The sequence below is a fragment of the Amblyraja radiata genome, chromosome 4 (genome assembly GCF_010909765.2).
Source record: "Amblyraja radiata isolate CabotCenter1 chromosome 4, sAmbRad1.1.pri, whole genome shotgun sequence".
Taxonomy (NCBI): domain Eukaryota; kingdom Metazoa; phylum Chordata; class Chondrichthyes; order Rajiformes; family Rajidae; genus Amblyraja; species Amblyraja radiata.
The window spans coordinates 62,795,162-62,822,308 of NC_045959.1; the positions used below are offsets into that span (position 1 = coordinate 62,795,162).

The window sequence follows — 27,147 nt, forward strand, 5'->3', positions numbered from 1 at the left end:
ACTTATCAGTTTACAAAACTACATTTCATAAGCATCACTCTTCCTCTCCCTAGCATCTAATTTGGTTCTTTTTCCAGTCGTATGGGGAACATTATTGATGCTTTAATCGTTCACGAGAAATGCTCTAGTTTGTCGATTGTTAAGACACTGACTGGAACTAAAGACTGTGCTGTGAAGCAGAAAGCTTTCTTCCGCCACGTGCCAGGTCCCAAGAGAATGACCCTTGTGGCATTTCATTCTTCTTCGTTCACAAACTAAGGCCTGCTCCTGACTCTAAATGATCCAATTCCAAGAATTATCAGAAAATATTGGAGCTATTTAGTTATTTTTTTAATTTGCACCCGTGTCACATTAATATATTTTGGTAGAAATATTTGAAATACTTTTGGAACATGAAAATGTCCAAGACATTCATATTTTTTTAAAACGTTACTTTTCTATGGAGAGAAATTACAAATTCTAAAATTCTAGAAGGATGCATTTTTTTCTAAATTTGGAGGATCCAACTTGGACTATTTTATCTCCCAAAAATAACACAAAATTCCTTTCGATGCTGCAAAGATTAAATAATATTTATGTGCATCGGTAAGCCAGCAACATAATTCAAGAATCAAGAATGTTTAATTGTCAAATGCATGGGAAAATTCTTACTTGCTGCAGCTTTACAGACACATTAAATGCAACAACTTGGGTGGCACAATGGCGCAGCTGGTAGAGCTGCTGCCTCAGAGCACCAGAGACCCGGCTTCAATCCCCACCTCGGTGCTGAGTTTGCACCTTCTCCCTGTGGCCGCATAGGTTTCCTCTCACATCCCAAAGATGTGTGGGTTCGTAGGTTAATTGGCCTCTGTAACTTGCCCCTAGTGTGTAGGCAGTCTTTTAGTTTAGTTTAGAGATACAGTGCAGAAACAGGCCCTTCGGCCCACTGAGTCTGTGCCGACCAGCGATCCCCGCACATTAACACCATCCTACTCATACTAGGAACAATTACACTTATGCCAAGCCAAACCTATACGTCTTTGGAGTGTGAGAGGAAACAGAAGATCTCGGAGAAAACCCACGCGGTCACGGGGAGAACATGCAAACTCTGTACAGACAACACCCATAGTTGGAATCAAACTCAGGTCTCCAGGGCTGCAAACGCTGTAAGGCAGCAACACTACCGCAGCGCCACCGTGCCGCCCCTATCTGTAGAACTAGTGCATGAACGGGTGATCGATGGCCGGGGTAGACTTTGTGGGCTGAAGGGCCTGTCACTCCTGTATCTCTAAGCTAAACTAAATTCAACAAATACATCTACAATAATTCTTCAAGAATTCCTCAAATGAAAAATCTTTTCATGAAGAAATCAGATCTTAATTCTGTAAAATTATCATGGATTTCAAAAGCATGTTTATTTGGCAGAGTAATAAAATACACCGGCAGAGTGCCTTGGTGACTCCATTCATCCACCCAGTGACCTCTGTGTTTGTTTCAGTATCACTCGAGCCCTGCTGTATTCATCCCATGTCAAGCCAGTAGATGCCGCATCCTCCTTGCACCTGGCCACAGATCTGACTACAACGTGTCAAGCGACCACCCTTCCTCACTTGCTCCACGGCTGACGGGTTTTCCACAAAAGCTCCACTGATAAGAGGCTTGGATCCCATTGCACTAAGCAGTAAATCTAACCTGGTTTGTGGCAATGACCCCTGCTATTCTGGCGGGCTCCATTTCTGCACCATGGGCACAATGAGCAATAAATTTCAAAATCTGTTCCCTATTGAAAATTCAGACTGTTTTCATAGCCACATTAAACAATAGGGGACAAAGTCAGCTTCAAAGCAAAAACCCCCTCCAACACCAAGTTCTCTGCTTTGTGCACAAACTTGGCATGTATACACGCATTATATTTTGTGACCTCTGAATGTCCTAGCGTGCTTTACAACAATCAATTAATATTCAGGTGAACTTACTGTTGTAACAAAGGCAAAGCGGCAATCAGTTTGCCCAGACAAAACTACTGCAACCAACAGTGACAGAGACCAGATAGTATCTTGTTTTTTTGTGAAGTTCATTAAGTGGAAAGATATTGGTTAGGACAGCAGGGATAAAAGAAAATGATGAAAAATGTAGGCTTAACTTCAAATTCAAAAGATAGCAGCTTAGAAATGCAATCGAATGACACAAATATCTGCATGCTCCATAAAGAGTTTTATCAAGTTTTGTGTACATGGAACCGATTTGATGTGAGGCTTTAGTATGCATGAACTAAGGATATTTGCAGTCTGATTATGGACAGTTGGGAGGCCACCATCGACTCCACAGTCAAAAAGGCCCAACAGAGGCGGCCAACTCTCACGCATTGAGCATGAGAATCACACATTTCGCCCAATTCTCACAGTTCTCACAGACAAGAGAAGCTCTTTACGGTGTCAAGGATGTCATATGCGGAGTGTATTATCCGGCCAGGATGCGTATTACTTTCAAGGGAGTTTCAAAAACATTCACTAATTCGGTAGCATCCCTTAAATATGCTCAAGAAATCGTGGCAGAACTCACAGCGTAGGAACAGAAGATTAATCACGGCACCAGGACGTTATGAACAAACTAACTTGCTTATTCCCCCAACGAGAATATTAGAAGAAAAGGGAAATAACACCAATCTTTAAAAATTATTAAATGCAACAGCTTTTCCACGAGATGTGTCTAGACATTATTATCTCCCCTCAGACATTGTGGAATCTAACTCAAGTACACTTTGTGTTCAAACGAGGAAAGACTGATAAACATGGGAGTGACGATCTGCTGAGCTGAAAGTGGGAAAAATTACAAGGACAAGTGGCGCTTTACGATCTTACATAGTTTCACAAAATATAGAGAATTAATAATAATTAATAACTAACAATACTAATATAGAAATAGTAATGGAAACTGACTTGAGGTATATAATGGTAAAAATTGTAAAAATGCGTTGCCTGCTATATAACGCAGACAACACTGTAATCTCATGTGTTTCGCAGCCCGAGTGGGGAGGGGAGGAGACTCAGGCACCTGGCATAATTCCAGGAGCCTGACTCTGGTTAACCCTTTCAGCGAACAGCTCACTATTAACAAAGCTAAAACCAATTATAAATAGTTAATAGATAAAGAGTGAGGAATATATGTAATTGAATATATGATTAGATTTGATAAGTCGGAATGAAACATATATATATAGTGCAACTGGGTGAAATAGAACTGATTTGGAAATGGTACCGACCCCCCAGGTTTAGGGTAATAAAGGCAGCGGGGCTAACTTCATAACATCTACACCGGAAACTGTATTGATGTCGAATCCCACAGACGAGTGGGACACTCACTACAGTGTCGAATACTCAGACACTGTAAATTTACTTGTTCTATTTTTTTTTTTTATCACAATATGTCACATCTATGTGTTTTTTTTTCAAGGACAATCGCAGAAGGGAGCTACCAAAGAAGTCTATAATATAAACGCCCCACAAATAACCAGAGTCCTGAGGTATGGATGCACCGCAATAAACAAGATCATTAAAATTGGTAAAAATGCATGACGACAATCAAAAGAAAATGGGAGGAATCACACTATGTAGTTGGAATATAAGGGGTATCAATGAACCTATTAAAAGGGGCAAGATACTAGCTCAGTTGAAATCATACAACACGGACATTTCGTTTCTACAAGAAACGCATCTTAAACATCAAGATCAGACGAGACTGAGAGCGAACTGGATAGGCCAAACATTTCACTCTTCATTCACTTACAAATCTAGAGGCACTGCAATCATTATTCGTAAAGGAATACCATTTAAATCAAAGAATATTATATCAGATAAGGAAGGGAGATACCTTATAGTAACAGGAGAGATCAATACTACGCCAATTACATTGATAAACATTTATGCGCCCAATTTTGATAATCCTCAATTTTTCAATAAAATTTTGAATATAATTGCAGAATCTAATTATCAAAATGTTATAATTGGAGGAGACTTCAACTGTGTTTTAGACCCTTATCTAGATAAATCGATGCAAAAACAAAGAGGTAATATGAAATCTAAAACCAGTGAACTCTTACATACATATATAAAAAACACAAATATAGCAGACGTTTGGAGGATTGCAAACCCGACGGGAAGGGATTATTCGTTTTATTCAACGGTACACAAAACATACTCACGTATAGACTATTTCCTAGTGGATACAAAATTAATTCCACATACTATGAACCCAAAATACCACATCAATGCGATCTCAGACCACTCTCCATTAACTTTTGTTTTAAAATTAGAAGGAATGTCTATGAATAAATCGTTCTGGAGGTTTAACTCGCAAATTTTAAAAGACCCACAAGGGAGTATATATCTAAAAAAACAGATGGACCTATTTTTTTGAGATAAATGATACACCAGATATATCCCCCACGCTATTATGGGAATCCTTCAAAGCATTTATTAGAGGAGTCATTATTTCATTTCAAGCTTTTCAAAATAAAAAGAATAAGAATGAACAAAGACATTTAGAAGAACAAATAAAACAATTAGATACAGATAATGCTAAAGATCCAACTATGGATAAACATAATAAAATTCTACTATTGAAATTCAAGCTAAACAAATTATTGTCAGAGAAAGTTATAACACTATTTCAAATTACAAAACAAGAACATTTCGAATTCGGGGACAAACCCCACAAACTTCTAGCACGCCAATTGAAAAAATGGGAAAAAGAGAATGCAATACTAAAGATTAAATCAGATAGAGGGGAATTATTAACACTACCCAAGGATATCAATAAAAGATTTGCTCAATTTTACCAGAATCTATACACATCTAAAACATCAATAGACAATAATAAAGTTTCAGAATTTCTGGATAATTGTAACCTCCCTCAATTAGAACTGAGGGAACAAGAGGAACTGGGAGCACAAATTACTTCTAAGGAGATAGAAGACACAATAAACACACTTAAGAACGGAAAAACACCAGGACCAGACGGATTCAGTAATGAATTCTATAAATCCTTTTACGACATAGTTACTCCACGCTTACAGAAAATGTATACATATGCTTTTAAAGAGCAAAGCTTACCTGAAACATTAGCAGAATCAACGATCACATTAATACTTAAAAAAGATAAAAATATAGAAGAACCAGGACCATATAGAGCTATTGCTTTGTTAAATACGGATCAAAAAATAATAGCGAAAACACTAGCCAGAAGACTAAGCAGGTATGTTAGTAGATTAATAAATGAGGATCAAACAGGATTTATACCTAAGAGACACTCATTCAATAATTTGAGACGCTTGCTTAACATAATGCACTCACATAAATCTCATGACCAAGAGTTATCTATCATTTCACTGGACGCAGAAAAAGCGTGTGATCAAGTAGATTGGGATTATATGATTAAAGTATTGCAAAAATTCCAAATGGGAGAGAACTTCATCGCATGGATAAAATTATTATATAACAAACCCACGGCTAGAATACTAACTAATAATATACTATCCACAAAATTTGAATTATCAAGGGGCAATAGACAAGGATGTTCACTATCACCGCTGTTATTTGCTTTGGTAATTGAACCCCTTGCTGAAAAAATAAGAACACACCCGGATATTTATGGTTATAATACAAAACACTCAAATAACATAATATCTTTATACGCCGATGATGTACTATTGTACATCACAAAATCACAAATTAGTATACCAAACATATTAAATTTAATTGAGGACTTTGGATCCTTCTCAGGATATAGAATAAACTGGAACAAAAGTGAAATTATGTCGATAAAACTAAAAGACTCAACACACCTCCGGGAATTCCCCTTTAAAATAGCCACAGAAAAATTCAAATATTTGGGAATTGAAATTACTAGAAACTACCATGATATGTTTAAAGCCAATTATAATCCCTTACTTAAGAAACTAAATAATTTGATTAAATTCTGGAAAACACTTCCGATGTCCCTAATAGGCAGAATAAATGCTATAAAAATGATCTTTTTACCACAAATCCTATACCTATTTCAATCAATACCTATATATCTACCAAAAAAGTTTTTCAAAAAATTGGACTCAGACATTACAAATTTTATATGGGATTATAAATCCCATAGAATACAAAGAGCACACCTTAATAAACGAAAAGAGTTGGGTGGTCTAGCGCTCCCTAACTTTATGTATTACAATTGGGCAGTAAATATTAAAAATATGATTCACCTGCTGGACTATTCTGCCCAGCAGGTGGACTGGATTGTAATGGAAAGAGAGGACTGCTCTCCGTGTAATATAGGAGCGACTCTCCTCTCACCAGTACATCTGAATAACAAAAATTATAATAAAAGTCCAATTATACATAGCACAATTAGAACATGGAAACAAATAAAACAGAATCTAAAATTAAGAAACCTATCTCTTTTAATACCAATAGTTAATAATCCATCGTTTAAACCATCAATTATAGACAAATTATTTATACAATGGGAAAGAATGGGAATCAAAACGCTCGAAGATCTGTATGAATTGGGAAAATTACTATCATTTCAACAACTACAACTGAAATATAATTTGAAAAATAATCAATATTTTAAATATCTTCAAATTCGTGATTATCTGAAAAAATACACAAAAGACTATCATAATATGTCTACAGACTTACTGGATGAAGCAATGAAGACAAAGGCGGAATCAACGAATCTAATATCGTACTTATATAACATCATCTTAAACATAGAAATACCCACAACTGATGGAATTAGAAGAGACTGGGAACAAGAATTAGCTATAAAAATTTCAAAAGAGAGCTGGGATAATCACTTACTACAGGTGCATAAATGTTCGATTAACGTACGACATACTCTCATCCAATTCAAAACATTACATAGACTATATTATTCAAAAACTAAAATAAATAAACTTTTCCCTAATGTCTCACCCATCTGTGATAAATGTCTGTGTCAAGAAGCTACCATAGCGCATTCTTTTGTTTTTTGTACAAAAATACAAAAATTCTGGAATTAAATATTTGACATCTTTACAAAATTAATTAAAATAAAACTGGTACCAAAACCAGAATGGATTATTTTTGGAATATCGGAAGGTAACCCTGAACTAAACGTGTTTCAGAAGAATTGACTCAATTACGGGCTAATAATGGGAAAAAAGCTCATACTTAAATTCTGGAAAAATGCGCCTACACCAACAATAAAAATGTGGATATCAAATATGTTTGAAACACTACATCTGGAAGAGATGAGATTCCTCTTAGCAGGCAAAGCAGACCACTTCCAAAAGACGTGGTCTACGTTTTTGGAACTATTACAAGCATAAGGTGCAATAGTAATCTTAAAAATAAATAAATAAATAAATAAATAAAAGGTACCAGGATTAAAAATTAAAAAAAACAACAAAAACAGACGGTTGGTAGTCCCCTTTCTGCGGAGTTTAATGTTATAATAGAGCGATTGTTTCTCCTTTCTTTTTCCTTCTTTTCTAGGGTCTACTTTCTTTCTTTACTTCCTTCTCTAACTTCTTTTCTAAGGGGCTTTCTTTTCTCAACACTCTCTTGCACCTTCACGACTCTTGCGCACTTTCTTTACTTCCTTTACTTCTATCTTTTTCTTAAAGCTCAAAAAATGAAGCGGTACAAAAAATGTATTAAGACATATGTGTTGTGTAGTATTGTAACTTTTTTTTTTTTTTTAAGGCCCAAGAGGTGGCCAACTCTCACGCATTGAGCATGAGAATCACGCATTTCGCCCAATTCTCACGCTCTCACGCTGATCACAGAATTTCTCATGCTCTGTCGTAAGAAATTCTGTGATCAACGAGAATTTCAAAACTAATATCAACTGCATGGGTCGTTGGCGTTGGAGAGCCGGGGGGGAGGGAGGGATGGAAGCAGAAGCAGCGGTGGGGCAGATACGGACGAGGAGCCGGGGCTGGCAAGTGTTTTCTGGGCTGGCGAGTCGCTCGCTGCAGCTCCGGCCATGGAGCAGCCTCAGTGTAAGAATCACGGGCCGTCTGAGGCATCGGAAGCGTTGCACTGCGGCCGTTAGTGTCTTGGTCGCCGAATTCACCCTAGTGACCGGCATGGACCAGGCTGCGGCTCGGTGCATCCTGAAGGACAACCAGTGGCTGCTGGAAGTAGGTACCAAATACTGGGTAGAAGCGGTAGAAGATAGTGGCCGTCAAATGGGGGTGGTTGGAGAAAGCATCCTGCTCACCTGCTAGATTTTCACTTACTTTAACTGCAGGAAAAATGTTCCCGATGTTGGGGGAGTTCAGAACCAGGGGTCACACAGTTTAAAAATAAGGGGTAGGCCAGTTAGGACTGAGATGAGGACAAACTTTCTTCACCCAGAGAGTTGTGAATCTGAGGAATTCTCTGCCACAGAAGGCAGTGGAGGCCAATTCACTGGATGTTTTCAAGAGAGTTACATTTAGCTCTTGGGGCTAGTGAAATCAAGGGATATGGGGAAAAAACAGGAAAGAGGTACTGATTTTAGATGAACAGCCATGATCATATAGAATGGCAGTGCTGGCTTGAAGGGCAGAATGGCCCATTCCTGCACCTATTTTCTACGTTTCTATGTTTGAGTATATGGCAATAAAACTCAACCACTTGATTTTGAAGCATTTATGCATGGTGGAGGTATAATGTAGTGATAGAGTGATACAGTGTGAAAACAGGCCCTTCGGCACAACCTACCCACACCCGCCAACATGTCCCAGCTACACTGCCTGCTTTTGGTCCATATCCCTCCAAACCTGTCCTATCCATGTATCAGTCTAACTGTTTCTTAAATGTTGGGATAGTCCCTGCCTCAACTACCTCATCTGGCAGCTTGTTCCATACACCCACCACCCTCCCCACACTCAGTCTCTCCACTCCCTCACCGGGTTCCCCCAAGGCCAGTGATCAGTGATCGCTCAGCCGCCCCACTTTCAAAAAAGCTCCGCGGCCCCTTGTTCAGACGGAGAACACTGCTTGATGTGAGCGGGGAACTGACGCCAGTTGTCCGTGATGTCTGGATCCCAATACTCAGCGCTTCGTGTTTTGGAGTTGGCTAATGTTATTGATTTGTAATTAGGCTGATTTGTAATTAATGGACAAAACCTTAATTTATTCATCCGGAATATCTAGGGGGATGGGATAAGTGTAATATTAAAATGACATGCAAGGTGTCAGGCTGTCTGTCACAATTTACAGCCCCGATAACCCATTATTTCCTTCAATTCAATATTGGGAATGTAGCACTATTGTTATTTGCCACTCAACTGTTATGTTTACCTCACTGACTATTTCTAAACCCCCAACTCCCCCAAATTCATTTGTGGCAGGTTGAATAGAAATGACCCCAATCTTGTTGTTTTATTAATTGAGCACGTAGATGAACATCCTCAAGGATCGTAACCAGGTGTTTAAGAGCTTGTTCAAAGAAAGGGCATATTTTAAAGGAGTGACAGATACATGCAGAGGAATGTGTGAGGAGGTTATTATTTGTCTTTAGTTTTAGCTTGAACCAGGACATCTGAAGATCCAAAGTTTAATATAGTAATTGTGCAGTCAAAGCTAGGACAATGGGAGTGTTCAGCACTGGGAATCCAAGCAGGTAAGCAGCTATGATCAGGGTAGAATAGGGGGCCAGATGTAAGGCTGGAAAGATGTGACAATAATAAACTAAACCAAACTAGATTAGAGAAGAAAGTATGAGAGGATGTATTAAATCTGCAGCCCAAATTTGTAATGCCAGACGAATCCAAAAGGAAAACTATTCAGTGGCCATGTGGACTCTCCAAATTGGACGTAAAAGATAACAAGCTTCATCTTGAAATGAAAGGATGAATTGTTGCCTGCTTCACTTATGTGGGCGCCAAGGTATTCATCATCTTTCAGGTAAATCTCAATCAAATGGCTTTCTCAGAGTTCCCTCAAAGCATGCTTGCACCTTCCTCTTTGTCAGTCTTCTCACCATTAAGAATAAGGGGTAGGCCATCTAGGACTGAGATGAAAAAAAACTTTTTCACCCAGAGAGTTGTGAATCTGTGGAATTCTCTGCCACAGAAGGCAGTGGAGGCCAATTCGCTGGATGTTTTCAAGCAGGAGTTAGATTTAGCTCTTAGGGCTAAAGGAATCAAGGGATATGGGGAAAAAGCAGGAACGGGGTATTGGTTTTAGATGATCATATTGAAAGGCGGTGCTGGCTCGAAGGACCAAATGGCCTACCCCTGCACATATTTATCTATGTTTCTATGTTTTATGTTTCTCAAAGGTCGACACAAAATGCTGGAGTAACCCAACGGGACAGGCAGCATTTCTGGAGAGAAGGAATGGGTGACGTTTCGAGTCTCTCTGTCTGAAGATCAGTTTTGACCAGAAAATTCACCCATTCCTTCTCTGCAGCGATGCTGCCTGTCCCGCTGAGTTACTCCAGCTTTTTGAGTGTATCTTCGGTTTAAACCAGCATCTGCAGTTCCTTCCTACACACTTCTCACTGTATCCCATTCCTTTTCTGCCTGATCTCAACTGCCAATGTGTAGGAAGGAACTGTGGCTGCCAATTTACACCAAAGGTAGACACCAAATGCTGGAGTAACTCAGCAGGTCAGGTCGGCCGACTCTGGAGAAAAGGTGACGTTTTGGGTCGCAACGCATCTTCAGACCAAGAGTCAGTGGGGAGGGAAAGTAGAGGAATGAAAAGGTTCAGATCAATCACCTGCCCAATGGGCCCCAGTACCTGATTAGTTGTCTGATCAGTCTCACAACCTGACTGTTCTCCCTCAACCCTGAAAATAACATGCTTTCTGCAACCAACTCACACTCAACTGTTCCTTCTGCTCCACCAATTCTCACGGCACTGTTTGTGGAGAACATATCTTTATACCTAGAAAGTGGGCAAGGCTTGCCCCACATAAGCTGTGTCTTGTTCAAATAATGTAATGAAATATCGCTGCCAGGAATGCCTTGGCTCAGATCCACGAGACTTCATCAGCTTTTTCAAATGACTGGGGCCGCTTGGTCAGCATGGGCAAGTTGGGCCGAAGGGCCTATTTCCATGCTGTATAACTCCATGACTTACAACTTGTGAGCCCAAAACATTGTTGTTGGAAATAGAAGAATATTTTGACTTAATCTTGCACTTTTATTAAAACATTACAAAATCGTCATGCATATATATATGTGTGTGTGTATGTGTGTGCGTGTTCATGTGTGTGTGTGTGTGTGTGTGTGTGTGTGTGTATGTATATAGACAGACAGACAGACAGACAGACAGACAGACAGACAGACAGATAGACAGACAGACAGACAGACAGACAGACAGACAGACAGACAGACAGACAGACAGACAGACAGACAGACAGACAGACAGACAGACAGACAGGCAGAAAGAAAGCAAGCTATCAGAAGCAGGGCATTTGCCATTTTAGATGGGAAATATTTATGACAACAAACACCACAAGTTGGCACAGATGAAGCAGGTATCACTGTTTTGGTACATGTGTGGAGTCATACTGATGTGCGAAAGCATTAAATGCTCATTGTAATGAGAAGAAAGTTCAAAGGGTTCAAAGGTCTTTTATTGTCACGTGTACCAATTAAGGTGCAGTGACATTGGAATTACAGGAGATATTATCGCAAGACTGGCATGGAGACTGGGTCAAGGTTGCACCAAGCCATTGCCTCAGCAATGAGATGTAAACCAGGTGGGTGAGATGAGTGTGTGATTTTATCCCACAAAAATCATTGAGAAATTATCATCACTACCCCAACAATCTCCACAAACCACACAGTAAAGCAAGTAAATTACTGACATGTAGAATTTTTTTTTTTTACAAATCAATGTAGAAGAATCCAGAAATTAATTTTCTTCTTACCTCCTTTCTGTCAGTTACCCTTCTGGAAATGCATTCATTTTTATCTGACAAGAGGTAAAATGATGCCGGAGTTTGTGTGGTCAGCAATCCTCTCAATGATAGAAACAATGGCTCCTGGAGAAAAGGAAAACCAAAGTTCATAGGTAAAGAGAAAGGAAATCATGGCCGGTACGTCTGACCCACCGGTCAGCAGAAGGATCTTGGGGTACAAGTACATCGTTCCCTGAAAGTAACGCCACAGGCAAATAGGGTGGTGAAGAAGGCTGTTGGCACGTTGCCCTTCATCAATCAGGGAATTGAGTACAGAAGTTGTGATGTCACATTACTGTGTACAGGACATTGTATTATGGAGTATTGTGTTCCATTTTACTCGCCCTGCTGTAGAAATGTCATTAAACTGGAAAGAACGTGGGGAATATATTGCCAGGACCTGATGGCCTGAGCTATAGGGAGAAGTTGGGCAATCGAGGACTATTTTTTGGAACGCAGGAAGCTGAGGGGGTCATCGTATAGAGTATAGAGGTGTATAAAATCATGAGGGAAATAGACAAGGTGACACCGTCTCTCCCCCCCCTCCTCCCTCCCACCCAAGGTAGGGGAGTCAAGAACGAGAGGGCATGTGTTTGTGAGAAGGGAAGGTTTTAACGGATCATTGAGATGAAAATTTTTTCCACATTTTTTTTCAATACCATAAGCATAACTAATTCCTGAAGTCTTTGAATCTGAGCTTTCCACAGGAATACTGCACACTCATCATCTTTGTTATCAATGCATTTTCTCTCTGACCTCTTTCAAACTGATGTCTTTTTCTGCAAGCGTGGAAGTATTTTCAGTCATACCCTCAACCTGGGCTCTTCCAATCCACTGATTCGCAATTATTGTTCAACGTCTATAATCCTCCTCCACAAGTACAGGCGGATATTTCAATTATTAGCATCTTCTCAGAAGGAACTCCCTTGAAGTACAACATTCATGATTGCCAAATTCTTAAACACATCTCTTCAGGCAAGCTGTCTGTTCCCATAACACTGCAAAACTCTGTTACTTTCTGCATGGTGTCGACTTCTCCTGCTTTGGACACTCACTAGCTTGAGATGCTGTCATTTCTGCTGCATTTCGTCATCCCTAGGTTTATCAATCAACAATAAGCTATTAATTATGCTCATAAATGCAATAAAAGATGACATTCACCCTCTCTATTCCGTTCATGATTTTATAAACCACTATAAGATCACCCCCTCAAGCCTCCTGCACGCGAAGGAATAAAATCCTGGCTTGCCCAACCTTTCCCTGTAGCTCGGGCCCTTGAATCCTGCCAACATCCTCATTAATCTTCACTGCACTCTTTGCAGCTTAATGACATCCATCTATAGCAGGGTGACCAAAATTGAACATTATACTCTAATTGTGGCCTCGCCAACATCTTGTATAATTGTATCATAAAGTAAACACCTTCTATACTCAAGGCTGATGTAGGCCAATGTACCAAGAGTCTTCTTTACCATCCAATCTACCTGTAACGCCACTTTCAGAGAAGCATGTACCTGCATTCCTAGATCCCTCTGCTCTACAACACTCCCCAGGACCAGACCTTCCACTGTGAATGTCCTGCCCTGGATTGACTTCTCAAAATGCAACACCTTGTACGTGTCTGCATTAAACTACATTAGCCATTCCTCAGCCCAGATGATCAACATCCTATTTTAATTTTTGATAACCATGTTCACTGTATGATTCCACCTACTTTAGTGCTTAATATTTTAAGGTGATTAAGGCACTTATAATTTTAAATTCCAAGTGAAATGAAAAGATTATGCAGAGTAAATGACTGTGCTCAATGGAGGTGGTCTAATCACACAGTAGTTCCCTTATCACAGCATTCAGCTCTTACAGCAGGGACAAGGATCAGAATTCTTTGAGATGCAGGGTCTAAATGGTTTATCATAATTAAAAAGTAAACCAAGCATTAACTTTAAAGGTAGCCTAATGGTCCATTACAGATTTAAAACACACAAACCTTGACCTTTGGACCATCTTTAATGCTTAATGAGACATCCATTGCAGATGACCATGCACTGTTCCAACAGGGATAATACATTCATTTTAAATCAATCACGCCCCACATTCCCACATTACAAGCCTGCGTTCTGTGAAACTTACCACTGCCATTCTATTCAAATATAGAGAATGGTGTATCTGACAACCCCTTATCGTTGTACCAATATATTTATAGAGATCAAACTCAGAATGCACGAATCACCACTGTGGCTTAACCCAACGTTATGTCACCCTCAAGGCCTTCTCCTTCGAGACTGCTTGAAAATTCATGTATCGGTGACACCTGTGCGCCCACACCATCAGGCCTATGATAGATTGATTACCTTTAAACATAATCTTGATGAGCACAAAGTACCACTATCTTTTTCCCCGTTAACCTTGAAACCTGATGCTTCCGTGGTCTCCTCTCAAGTGCAAACATGCAAGTTGCAAGTCTGAAAAGGAAAGCCAATCTTTAAAGATCTGATGATATTGTACGTATAATTAATTTGCACCTTTGTAGTGTTGATGGCAAATAGTTTGAAATTGGTACGAGCAGCATGTTTCACTCAAAATGATATTAATTTAAGCAAAGAATTTATTGTAAAGTTATTGCACATATCTTAATATGAAATCTTTACAATCAATTATTGTATATGATTATTGCAGAAATGGATCTTGCCTGATCAATTGGTATTGAAACCACCAAGGGGACCATACAGCATGAAACCTGGCTCTTCAGCCGAACTTGTCCATGATCACCAAGATGTCCCATTTACATACATGTGACCCATATCCTCTAAACCTTTGTTATCCATGTATTTATCCAAATATCTTTTAAATGCTGTAATTGTACCTGCCTCAAGCACCTCCTTTGGCAGCTCTTTCTATATACATACCACCACCTGTGTGAAAAAGTTGCCTCACAGGTTCCAATGAAATCCCTTTCATCTTAATTCCCCAAACACTGAAAAAAGACTGAGTGCATTCATCCAATCTCCAATATTCCAAGGAATAAAGTCCTAGTCTGACCATTCTCTCCTTCTAATATCCCAAAAGTCCTGGCAACATCCTCGTAAATCTTTTTTGTATTAATTCCAGCTTAATGACATCGTTCCTATTGCGTGATCCTGGACGCAAGACTCCACATGCAGCTTCACCAACGTCTTGTATAACGGCAACATAACATCACAACCGCTACATTCAATTCCATTACCAATGAATGCCAGCATGCCAAAGCCATCTTCACCAGCCTGTCTACCTGTGACAACACTTTAGAGAACTCTGTACTTGTACCCTGAGGTCCCTCTGATCTATAACACTACCCAAGGCCCTACCGCTCACTGTGTAAGGACTTCCCATTATGGTTTGGTTCCCAAATTGCAATAACCAAACACTTATCAGAATAATATCCCATTTGCGGTTGATCAGCCAGCTGATCAAGATCCTGCTGTAATTCTTGATAAGCTTCTTTACCATCTACAATACAAACTACTTTAGAGTCATTTGTAAACTTACTAAGCTTGCCTCACTGGACAGTAAAGGCCCTGTCCCACTTACGTGTCCTTGGCACGCAAATTACGTGACCGTGTCGTCACGTTGAGGCGCACAGGCATCGTGCGGCCGCACGGGGCCGGTCCCACTGACAAGCGCGGAGGGGTATGTAGTTGTGCGCGATATCGCACGGCGCTACGAAATTTTGTAGCGAATTAAATCTTCGCGCGCCACCGGCCTGTCGCGTAACTGAAGGCCAAAGTGGGACAGGCCCAAGACCCTGGCGCGACTCAACGTCTCACCTCCAACAGCAGCAGAAGCAGGCAAATGATCGTCGAACTCAGCCTGGGGCTCACGGCCGTTGCGGTCCAGATCCGCCCCCACTTCTCCTCCCAGAGCGGGGCCAAGAAAATTGAAGATAGACACAAAATGCAGGAGTAACTCAGCGGGACCGGCAGCATCTCTGGAGAGAAGGAATGGATGAAGTTTCGGGTCAAGACCCTTCTTTCAGACTGAAGAAGAGTCTAGACCTGAAACATCACCCATTCCTTCTCTCCAGAGATGCTTCCGGTCCCGCTGAGTTACTCCTGCATTTTGTATCCATCTTCAAATGACGTCAAGCGCTCCAGATGGCTGTGCGGAAGTCATGCACGACCTTCGCGGGACCATCGCGTAATTAGCGTGCCAAGGACACGTAAGTGGGACTCCACGAGTCAGACAGCATCTCTGGAGAAAAGGAACAGGTGACGTTTTGAGTCAAGACCCTTCTTCAAACCATGCCTTGTACATTAGCCTGTATCCCTCTAATGGATTCCTATCCATGTACCTGTCCAAACCTCTTTTACCTCTTCTAGAGATTTGTTATCGGGTTTACTCATCTGGGCAAGTGGATAGTGTTCCATCTCACTCCGGATTTGAGCCTTGCTGGCAGAAAGGCCTTGAAGTTTAACAAATTGGGTCACGCTGCAATATATACAAACTAACCCACCTGTGTAACCACAGTATATTTGTGGCTGTTCCATCAGATAACAAAGACTGTGCAGGAAGGAACTGCAGATGCTGGTTTAAACCAAAGATAGACACAAAATGCTGGAGTAACTCAGCGGGACAGGCAGCATCTTTGAAGAGAACAAATGGGTAACTTTTTGGGTTGAGACCCTTCTTCAAACTACTCAGTGGTAACGTCACCCATATTTTATCTCCGGACAATGAAGACTTCCAGGCTAGTGCAGAACACGACAATAATATTACCATTGAATGTTAATGGTCAGTTGATAGATTCGCTCTTTTTGGAGATGGTCATTGGCTGATGCCTAAATGTTGTCTGGATCATGTTGCATGCAGGCATGGCTACTTCATTTCAGTTTAGTTTTGTTTAGTTTAGAAATACAGAGCGGAAACAGGCCCTTCGACCCACCGAGTCCACGCCGACCAGTGATCCCCGAACACTAACACCATCCTACACTCTAGACATAATTTATAATTATACCAAGCCAATTAGCCTACAAACCTGTACATCTTTGGAGTGTAGGAGAAAACAGGAGCCACCGGAGAAAACACACGTGGTCACAGGGAGAACGTACAGGCTCCATACAGACAGCTCCCACAGTCAGGATTGAACTTGGGTCTCTGGCTCTCTAAAGCAGCAACTCTACTGCTGCACCATTATGCTGCTCTTTATTCAAGAGTTGCAAATGGAATTGAACATTGCACAATCATCATCAATTTAAGAAACATTTATACAGGTACATGGATATAGGACAGGATTAGAGGGATATGGGCCAAATGCAGGCAGGTGGAACTAGTGATGATAGGACATGTTGATCGGTGTAGGCGGGTTGAGCCGAAGGACCTGTTTCTATGCTGTATGACTAATTGGTACATAATATTATGTATTTTTATCTAATTACACAGGAGGCCAACATCTCTCTCTATAAAACAATCCCCTACATTCCAATTAAAACTCGAGCTACTCCATATCAGCCAAAAGATTCCCATCTTAATGCTTTTTGGTGTTCTCCATGAAAGATTTCCTTAAAATCTTGAGACAACAAAATAAATCAAACTCTGACTAACAATCCAGGGGCTTGTCCTTTTTCCCTTTCTCAAAGCAAGTTGGCTGAAATGTATGCATCCTGGCTTCAAATTCCCAAGGTATTTTTGGTTTGACGTCATTAAGAGCTTCAATCTCATGACACAGAGTGGAACTTGGAATGTTTGGAGCATTCAACAAGAAAGAAGCAGTATAAACCAGTATGTGTGCTGCATTTAGTTCCCAAGGTGAACAGGGCAGGCATCAACTAATTGGAATGTTCAACATTTTTTTTAACCGTAACTATAGGCAACTTAAAAAAATTAAAGGCATTCATTATTTCAAGTCCAGAACCAATGCTAGGGACAGAGGTCCAGTCATTAAAAATATGTGGCTTGGCAGATCCTCAGATTTATTTCTGAATTTGTTAGTCCAATTAAAAATACAATTGGCCACTTTAAATTGAGGAACTATGTGCAATTCATAGACACAAAAAAGTTGGAGTGACTCAAGAGGGTCAGACAGCATCTCTGGAGAAAAGGAACATTTCGAGACCCTTCTTCAGACTGAGAGTCAGGGGAAAGAGAAACAAGAGATATAGAAACATAGAAAAATAGGTGCAGGAGTAGGTTATACGGCGCTTCGAGCCAGCACCACCACTCAATATGATCATGGCTAATCATCCAAAATCTGTACCCGTTCCTGTTTTTTCCCATATCCTGTAATTCCTTCAGCCTTAAGAGCTAAATCTAACTCTCTCTTGAAAACATCCAGTGAAGTGGCCTCCACTGCCTTCAGTGGCAGAGAATTCCACAGATTCACATCTCTCTGGATGAAAAAGATTTTCCTCATCTCAGTCCTAAATGGCCTACCCCATATTCTTAAACTGTGACTTCTGGTCCTGGACTCTCCCAACATCGGGAACATTTTTCCTCCATCTAGCTTGTCCAATCCTTGAAGAATTATATGTGTCCCTATTAGATCCCCTCTCATCCTAAATTCCAGTGAATACAAGCCCAGTCGACCCATTCTTTCATATGTCAGTCCCGCCATCTCAGGAATAAACCTGGTGAACCTACGCTGCACTCCCTCTATAGCAATAATGTCCTTTCTCAAATTAGGTGGGGGGGCGGGAAGAAGCGTTCTTCCCGCCCCTTTTTGCTTCTTCCCGCCCCCCCCCCCCACCCCCTCCCACCAGTCTGAAGAATGGTCTCGACCCAAAACATTGCCTATTTCCTTCTCTTCTTAGATGCTGCCTCACCCGCTGAGTTTCTCGAGCATTTTTGTCTACCTTCGATTTTCCAGCATCTGCAGTTCCTTCTTAAACATGAGATTCAACAAGACTACTTTGAAACTAGTATGACGACTTGGGTGGGGGAGGGGCGGAGGAAGAGGGGATGCGAGGGTTACTTAAAGTTTGAGAAATCACTGTTCATACCGCTGGGATGCAAGCTGCCCAAGCGAAATATGTGGTGCTGTTCCTACAATTTGCAGTTGGCCTCACTCTGACAATGGAGGAGTCCCAGGACAGAAAGGTGAGCATGGGAATGGGAAGGGGCATTAAGGTCTTTGGCAATCGGGAGTTCAGGTAGGCTCAGGCGGACTGAGCGAAAGTGTTCAAAGAAGCGATCGCCCAGTCTACGTTTGGTCTCGCCGTTCATTATCACCACCACTGTTAGACCTTTTAATGCAGTGCATCAGAATGCATGGTAGATGATCTACCCTTGTGTGCTTTCAATTTGCAATATGTTTCCTACAAGAAACTGCACGTGCTGGAAATTTGAATATACGATTAAAAGCCTGTCTGAAAATTAAATTAAATTAAATTATATTGAAAAATGCAGGAAACAATCGGCATCATGGTGTAGCGGTGAAGCTGTAACTTTACAGCTCTTACAGTGCCAGAGACCCGGGATCGATCCCGTCTACGGGTGCCGTCTATATGGAGTTTGTACGTTCCGCGTGACCGCGTGGGTTTTCTCCGAGATCTTCAGTTTCCTCCCAAACTCCAAAGACATATAGGTCCGTTGCTTATTTGGTTTGGTATAAATGTAAAATTGTCCATGGTGTGTGTAGGATAATATTAATCTGCGGGGATTTCTGGTTGGTGTGGACTCTGTGGGCTGATGGGCCTGTTTCCACGCTGTATCTCTAAACTAAACCAAACTAATCATGCAAAAAGAAATAGACAATGCTTCAGGTTTAAGAACCTTTGTTAGAAAAGGTCTTTGGCCTGAAATGCTAAATTAATTTCTCTTTTCACAAATGCTACCTGATCTGCTTAAGGGACTGTCCCATTTACGCAACATTTTCGACGATTGCCGGCACCCGTCATAGGTCGCCGACAATGTCCAACATGTTGAAAATTCAGCGGCGACCATAAAGACGCTACGACTCTTTGGGTGACTAGGAGACTACTCACAACCATACAGGTGACACCCTGGCGAAGCATGGCGAAGGCCCAGGTTGAAGACTGTAGGGTCGTGAGTAGTCGCCCAAAGAGTCGTACCTTGTTATGGTCGCTGCTGGATTGTCAATATGTTGAACATTTTCGGCGACCTGTAATAACAAATGACGGGTGCCGGCAGTCGCCGAAAAAGTCGCGTAAGTGAGACAGGCCCTTAAGAGTTTCTAACATTTTCTGTTTTCTACGATACACAGGACCCCCATTTACCATATTTAAATATCCTTCTGACTGAAAATTAAATACTTAAAAGCCTGCCTGAAAATTAAATCAGGCAAAAAGGTGAGTGTCTAATATGCACACCATATTGATCTCTGGTGGTCATTCATTCGGTTTTATAAACAAGCAATTTCCTCTGGAAAATCTTAACTCGTGCCACCTTGTTTCAATGGGGAAAAGCAAAAAGTATACATATTGGAAAGCTAGTGTTCTCTTCTTTCAATGGTAAACCACACTGCAACTATTATTATGTCTCCTTCCAGTAGCAGTAATGCCTAATTTTCTATTTAAGTCTGAATTTTCACTCTTGCAAGTACTACATTAGTACATATTCCATAGTATCACTGAGGAGAGGTTTTGATCTCACTGGTATTCTTAAAATGAAGCAAATTATGGTGCAGCAGATAATAAGTCATTTTACCGTTTTTCTCCACAGCTCAGCAGTGCCCCAATATTTTAGAACAATGGAGTATGGATCTATACACACAATCCTACACCTTGCTGAATTGTCAGTCTTGATTTCATTATTATAGAATCTTACAGTGTGGAAACAGTCCCAACATGCCCATCATGTCCCAGCTACACGTCCAACCTACCTGCATTTGGCCCATATCTCCCCAAACCTGTCCTATCCATGTACCTGTCTAAATGTTTCTTAAACGTTGCGATAGTACCTGCCTCAACAACCTTCTCTGGCAGCTCGTTTCATACACCTACCACCCTTTGTGTGAAAAAGTTATCCCTCAGGATTCTATTAAATCTATCCCCCCTCGCCTTAAACCTACGTCCTCTGTTCTTGATTCCCCTACTCTGGGCAAGAGACTCTGTGCGTCTACCCGATCTATTCCTCTCATGATGTTGTGATTATGGGGAAAGAAAGTAAAAGCTGACACTTCAACATCAATGTGAAAAACAGAACAAATTGCCTGAGGTAGTCATTGTCTTTTTGCTTCAAATCTTTTAATGGCTGGTTCCAATAACATTGGTGGGGATGATCACCCATGGCTACATGTTCTGCAAGAATGTGGAGCAAGAACCAAATGGAAAATCCTGATCAATGCCTTTTTAAAACCTAAATCAGAAATAGAATAAGTCATGAAACCTGCAAAGGAGTCAAATGATGGATACATTGATTGTAGATAGACACAAAATGCTGCAGTAACTCAGCAGGCCAGGCAGCTTCTCTGGATAGAAGGAATGGGCAACGTTTCGGATCGAGACCCTTCTTCAGACCCAAAACATCACCCATTCCTTCTCCCCAGAGATACTGCCTGTCCCACTGAGTTACTCCAGCAATTTGTGTCTATCTTCGGTTTAAACCAGCATCTGCAGTTCCTTCCTACACGATACATTTATTGTCCGAGGCATAATTAATTAACAAATTCAAAATTACAACCTAACATTTTTTAATCAATCTCGACCATGAATTTATGAACTGCGTGCTTTTCTAACTACAATTAGAAACACATGCTGTTCTTACCATTATATTTGATGCAATGGGCCCAGGTACAGTGTCAGCTTGTTGGAGATGGAGGTGTCTATTACAATTTATTACATAATGTCAGTGTAACCCGACATTATGTTCAATATGATGTAGAACTAGGATTGAACGCTCACAATGGAAACATCTTCAAAGGGGTAAGCTAGTTGAGAGTAAAATAGTCTTTCCACACCCTTAACAAGTATTTTTTTTCGACATTGATTATTGAGACGTATATAATTTCCTTTGATAACTCCGCACCTTATTAGATATATTTATTCTCTATAAAATGTTGGAACTTTAAACTCAAAATCCACATTAATTGTCACAGCCATTTGTTGTCTAAAGAACCCAAGTTTCCTCAGACAACCCAGCTCCTTAAAAAGAATGGTCCATGCCATCATTGATTGATTATACCTTTAATAATCCTTTACAGGAAATTACAGTGCCACGACAGCTTCAAGACAGACATAACACCACACATTTCATCACATGAAGGATATCGGGAATCAATACAAAATGCTGGGTCAGGCAGCATTTCTGAAGAAAAGGAATTGGTACGTTTCATCATTTGAATGAACCCTTCATCAGACTGAAAGATAGGGAAGACCAGAACAAAACAGGGCCGGCAACAGATGATATAAGGTAGGGTGGAGTCCATAATGGCCCATTGTTGGTTGGGGACCAGAATATTGGGGACCAGGAAGAACATTGTAGAGACTGAAGATTAGAAGTTGAAAATTACTCTTTTTCCACACCCTCACAATCTCTGTATAAATTGCTGAGTCCAGCCCAGCATTGAACCTAGGATCAGACTCCTATTCATTGACAACAGCCCTGTCTTCAATACCATTGTACCATCCAATCTTTTCACCAAACTCGCAGAATTTGGTGTCAACACTCATCTCAGCAACTGGATCATCGACTTCCTGACCAACAGAACCCGATCAGTGAAGATAGGAGACAAATCATCATCCGTGATAATCTTCAATACGAGGGCTCCGTAAGGATGCGTTCTCAGCCCCTTTTTTACTCCTTTTACACCCACGACTGTGCAGCTGTGTACAAATTAATTCAATTTTCAAATTCGCAAACGACATCACAATTGTGGGCCATTGTTAACTGTGGGCTTGGTGAAAATGAATCACAGACAATGAGACTCATCAAGACATCTTTGAAGCTAGTACAACTTGGGTGGGAGATGGATGGAGGGAGGTCAACCAGCAGGCGCACAGAATCTGAAGCAGGGTCTCGACTACCTATTCACTCCTTCCACTAATGCCGTCTGATCCACTGAGTTCATCCAGCACCTTGTGTTTTGCTCAAGGTTCCAACATCTTGAGTTCCCCATGTCTCCAGTGGGTACACAGATGTTGTTTTGCAAGAATGTAGCATGTGACTAACGTGTAACAGATTGCACATACACTCTATGTTGTGGAATTGAAGGGTAGAGCACACTCTGGGATTGTCCCAGGGCCTCTCCCACGCTCTGTTGGTAAAGATGACTAATCGACCCAAGTCATACCAGAGTCTGGGACTTTAGACTTCTCGTTTGAAGTTCCCTCCAACAACATCAGTCAACATCAATGACAAAGTCAACAACAGGATAGTAAGACACAGCTCTGTTTTTGACAGACTGAAAAGTAGTGTGGGAACAAAGAGAAATCAGCCTAAAGACCAGTGGTTCAATGGTGCTTTATTGTCACAAGTGCAAACTCATACCACCAAGGGCACCGCATGATTGGCAGCCACGCCAACAGTCTTTTTTCGTCTATTTTTTATTATTTTTAGTGTATTTAAAAAAGTTTGTATCACCATACCACCCCTGATCAGCAGTTGTACAGAAATAGTCCACTGAGCCCGCATGCAAGAGGCACCATGTTTGGCGCTATTTTCCACTTCCAGTCCACGCTCCAGATGTTTAGAGCAGTGGCCGATGAAGGCAAGCCCCGGGTTGCTGCTGGGCCTTCGCCAATTCCTTCCCTTGGTCAACCAGCAACCGATGTCCTCTCCTCGCTTGCCCACCTTTGTTCCCCAGGGGAACCAACGTGACGGTGTAGCATGCTGTGCTCATACCCACCTCCCATGCTTGTGGAAAGTGTACGGCAGAAATGCCATCAAGCTTAACCATTTCACATGACCTGTCTGTGCAGAATACTTCACATCAAGTGGAAAGTCAGGATTCCAGATAAAGCCAGCAAGTCGGAGAGTCAGGATTCCAGATAGAGCCAGAAAGTCGGAGAGTCATACAGCTCTTTGGCCCAACTTGTTCATACAGCCCAAGATGCCCCATCTGTGCATGCCCCACCTACCCACATTTGCCTCACATCCCACTAAATCTTTCTTAACCATGTACTTAAAAAAAAATACTTTTTTAATGTTGCCACAGTACCTGCCTCAACTACTTCCTCCGGCAGCTTGTTCCATACACCAACCACCCTTTGTGTAAAAAGGTTATGCCTCGCATTCCTTTTAAATCGCTCCCTCCTCACCATAAACCCTTGTCCCCTACTCTGGGCAAAAGACTGCATTTACCCGATCTATTCCTCTCATGGTTTTATACACCTCCACAAGATCTCCCCTCATCCTCCATTGCTCCAAGGAATAAAGTTCAAGCCTGCTCTACCTCTCCCTATAGATCAGGACCTTCGAGTCAACATCAATCAACATCAATGACAACCTGGCAACATCCTTGTAAATCTTCTCTGCACCCTTTCCAGCATCTTTACCATAATGTGGTGACCAAACTTGAACACAATACTCTAAATGTGGCCTCACCAACGTCTCTGCAGCGTGACTTCCCAACTTCTGTACTCAAGGGCTGAAATTTAAGATACAGGTAATGTACTTAAAATAGTACTGTTTGACTGAATTGGAAAATAATGGCTTTTCCTGCTATTTAGCTCACAAACCCATGGCCTAGATTACATGTTCCAGTCCAAATAAAAGCATCAACTTCTGATGGAACTGCTCCTGGATTTCAGCCCAATCCACCAGTTTTTCACCATCAGTATCTGCACTCTCATGTTGCTAATGCAATGATGCAGTCTAAACAAATCCAACACAATCATTCTAATTCAGCTAACAAAATACCCAAATTAGTTTGATTCAGGACATGTCACTTAAGAATTACATTCAAACTGGGGCCTTCAAAAATTAAAATGTAACTATAAAAGTCATTCGCTTCAACAAAAATACATCCTCAAACTATTTTCTCTATTACTTATTCCGTCACCAAACACAGCACTTTGTCATTAGAAATTTCAGTTTATGTGATCGTGATCTGTTTGAAAGAGCTTCTTTTATTGTACCTTCTATTTCAGTCTGGATGGTTCAATGATATCCACCAAAAGAACATTTGATATTTAACGTTGTTTATAAGAGCAGTTAGCTGACCATTTTTTTCCCACAAAACAGCATTTATTTTTGACTATAACATGGCAAACACTTTTTTCCAGTTTTTAAACTTATTGGATACTCAATGCAGGATGCATCACTCCCTCATAAAGACAGCAAAGTTTACTCCAGCTCACCACAAGGAACAGTTGTTCTGTATTTAAAGTCAGCACAGCTTATTTGTTGTTATCAGAATTAGCAAAACATTGATCTCACAAAAAAAAGAATAGAGATCTTCAGCATCCGATGCTCATTGCACAGTTCGAAATGAAGCTGGGCAGTTCTTTGCTGGGGCCAACATTGTTTTACATTTGCTTGTTTGAACTCCTAACCATTTTGTTCCCCAGAACTCATGTTGATGACTTTAGGGGTTGCAGATTAACAACACTAATCTCCTTTCTTCATCATAGCAATTTGATAAATCTTGTTGGCAGTTTCCAGTAAAGGAATCTGTCTTCAGAACAAGAGAGCCAATTCTGTAGATGAATTAAATAATGCTAATGTAAATATGTGTATGTTTTGATTCTACTTTAAAAAGTTACTTTGGAGACCAACATTTAGCATCTAAGGTGAGAAAAATACATAGTTTTTCCTAAATGTACTTTGAGTGATTTATGGGGAACAAGATAAAACAGCACCACCTAGTGCAACCGATAGATAATTGCTATTTGTCAATATTGTCAGTGAACAAAGAAATCCCTAATAAAAGCATCTGCTAATCTGTTGATGTTGTTTCTCATTCAAAAATTATGGGTTCAAGGCCCACAGAATTGAGCACAAATAAATCGGGAATCACATACCTGTGTAGTACTGAGGAGCACATGATTTTGGTGAAGCCACCTTTGGCATGCAATATTAAACGTAAAGACAACCACCATCTCCCCACCAACACAATCTCAAGTGCATTTAAAAGCTTCCATGACATGAATTTAAACATTTAGCTCAATGGAAGTAGCTTTGTCCTTCCTAATGCATGTACCTAATAATAAACTAAACTAAAACTAAACTGAACTAGCTTGGGGACTTCGGGTGACTTGACTTTGTGAAGGAAGCTGTAGATGACCTTGGAGGATAAGCATGCAGAGGAGAACCTCAGCTTTGTACTAACTATGCATTGATCAATCTGAAGAAGGGTCCCTACCCGAAACGTCGCCTATCCATGTACACCAGGGATACTGCCTGACCCGCTGAGTTACTCCAGTATTTTGTGTCTTTCCTTGGTAAGCCAACACCTGCAGTTCCTCGTTTCCCCGGCTTTCTACTGCATCATTGGGAAATAAGCAGCAGTTTAGAACGACTGGCTGAGATTATGTTAAATCTAATACACAAGTCTACAGGACTAGGGAACCAGAAATCCTTGATGAATGTTTGAACAAGCATCCTAACACTGAAAAATTAATAGCTTATATTTATAACACCCTCCTAAACAACGAGGTACCACCGACGGAACCATATAGACACACATGGGAAAATGAATTAGGTCATCCTATAACGAAAGATATTTGGGACGAATGTTTACAACATATACATCAATGTTCGTTAAATGCCAGACATGCTTTAATACAATTTAAAGTCTTACATAGATTACACTACTCTGAAATAAAACTAAATAGAATCTTCCCACAAATCTCTCCTATTTGTGATAAATGTCTACATCTAGAGGCTAATTTAACACATATGTTTGCAAATTGTATAAAAATTAAACATTTCTGGACTGATATTTTTGAAATAATTTCTGAAGTTATTAATACAAAACTGGATCCAAACTCAAAATTAATAATACTTGGAATATCAGAACAAAGTTTAACACTCACAACAAGCCAAAGAAATTTCCTCGACTACAGTATAATAACCAGGAAAAAATTAATATTAAAATTTTGGAAAGGCCCTATAACCCCCACAATTAAAATGTGGATTGTGGAAATGTCGGAGACCCTATACCTAGAAAGAATTAGACTTGTCTTAATGGACAAACAAGAACTTTTTGATAAAATATGGGCTCCATTCATTAATTATCTGACGGGATAGATTGGCCCAGCACGAAAACCCAACTGAAACTTGAACTCAGGATTAGATGAAAAGTCATACTTTATAATCTACAAACCTATCTCCAATGACGTATTATAAGTAATCCATTCC

The 27,147-nt window shown here is 40.6% G+C and overlaps 1 protein-coding gene across 9 annotated transcripts in view; it reads right to left on the reverse strand.

The window, feature by feature from the left end:
* The window catches only part of greb1l (GREB1 like retinoic acid receptor coactivator), a 254,492-nt gene that overhangs the window by 135,561 nt on the left and 91,784 nt on the right, over positions 1–27,147 (reverse strand). For 5 of the 9 annotated variants that reach the window (XM_033019628.1, XM_033019627.1, XM_033019625.1 and 2 more), the window contains exon 2: positions 11,887–12,000. The exons of 2 other annotated variants lie outside the window; for them this stretch is intronic. Coding sequence is in view for 3 of the 7 variants with exons in the window: in XM_033019627.1 (XP_032875518.1) it covers positions 11,887–12,000 (114 nt within the window). In the remaining 4 variants the exon portion in view is untranslated. Of the gene's footprint in view, positions 1–11,886; positions 12,001–14,267; positions 14,379–27,147 lie in introns of all 9 variants that reach the window. 2 more of the 9 variants (XM_033019629.1, XM_033019630.1) reach the window with 1 other exon arrangement.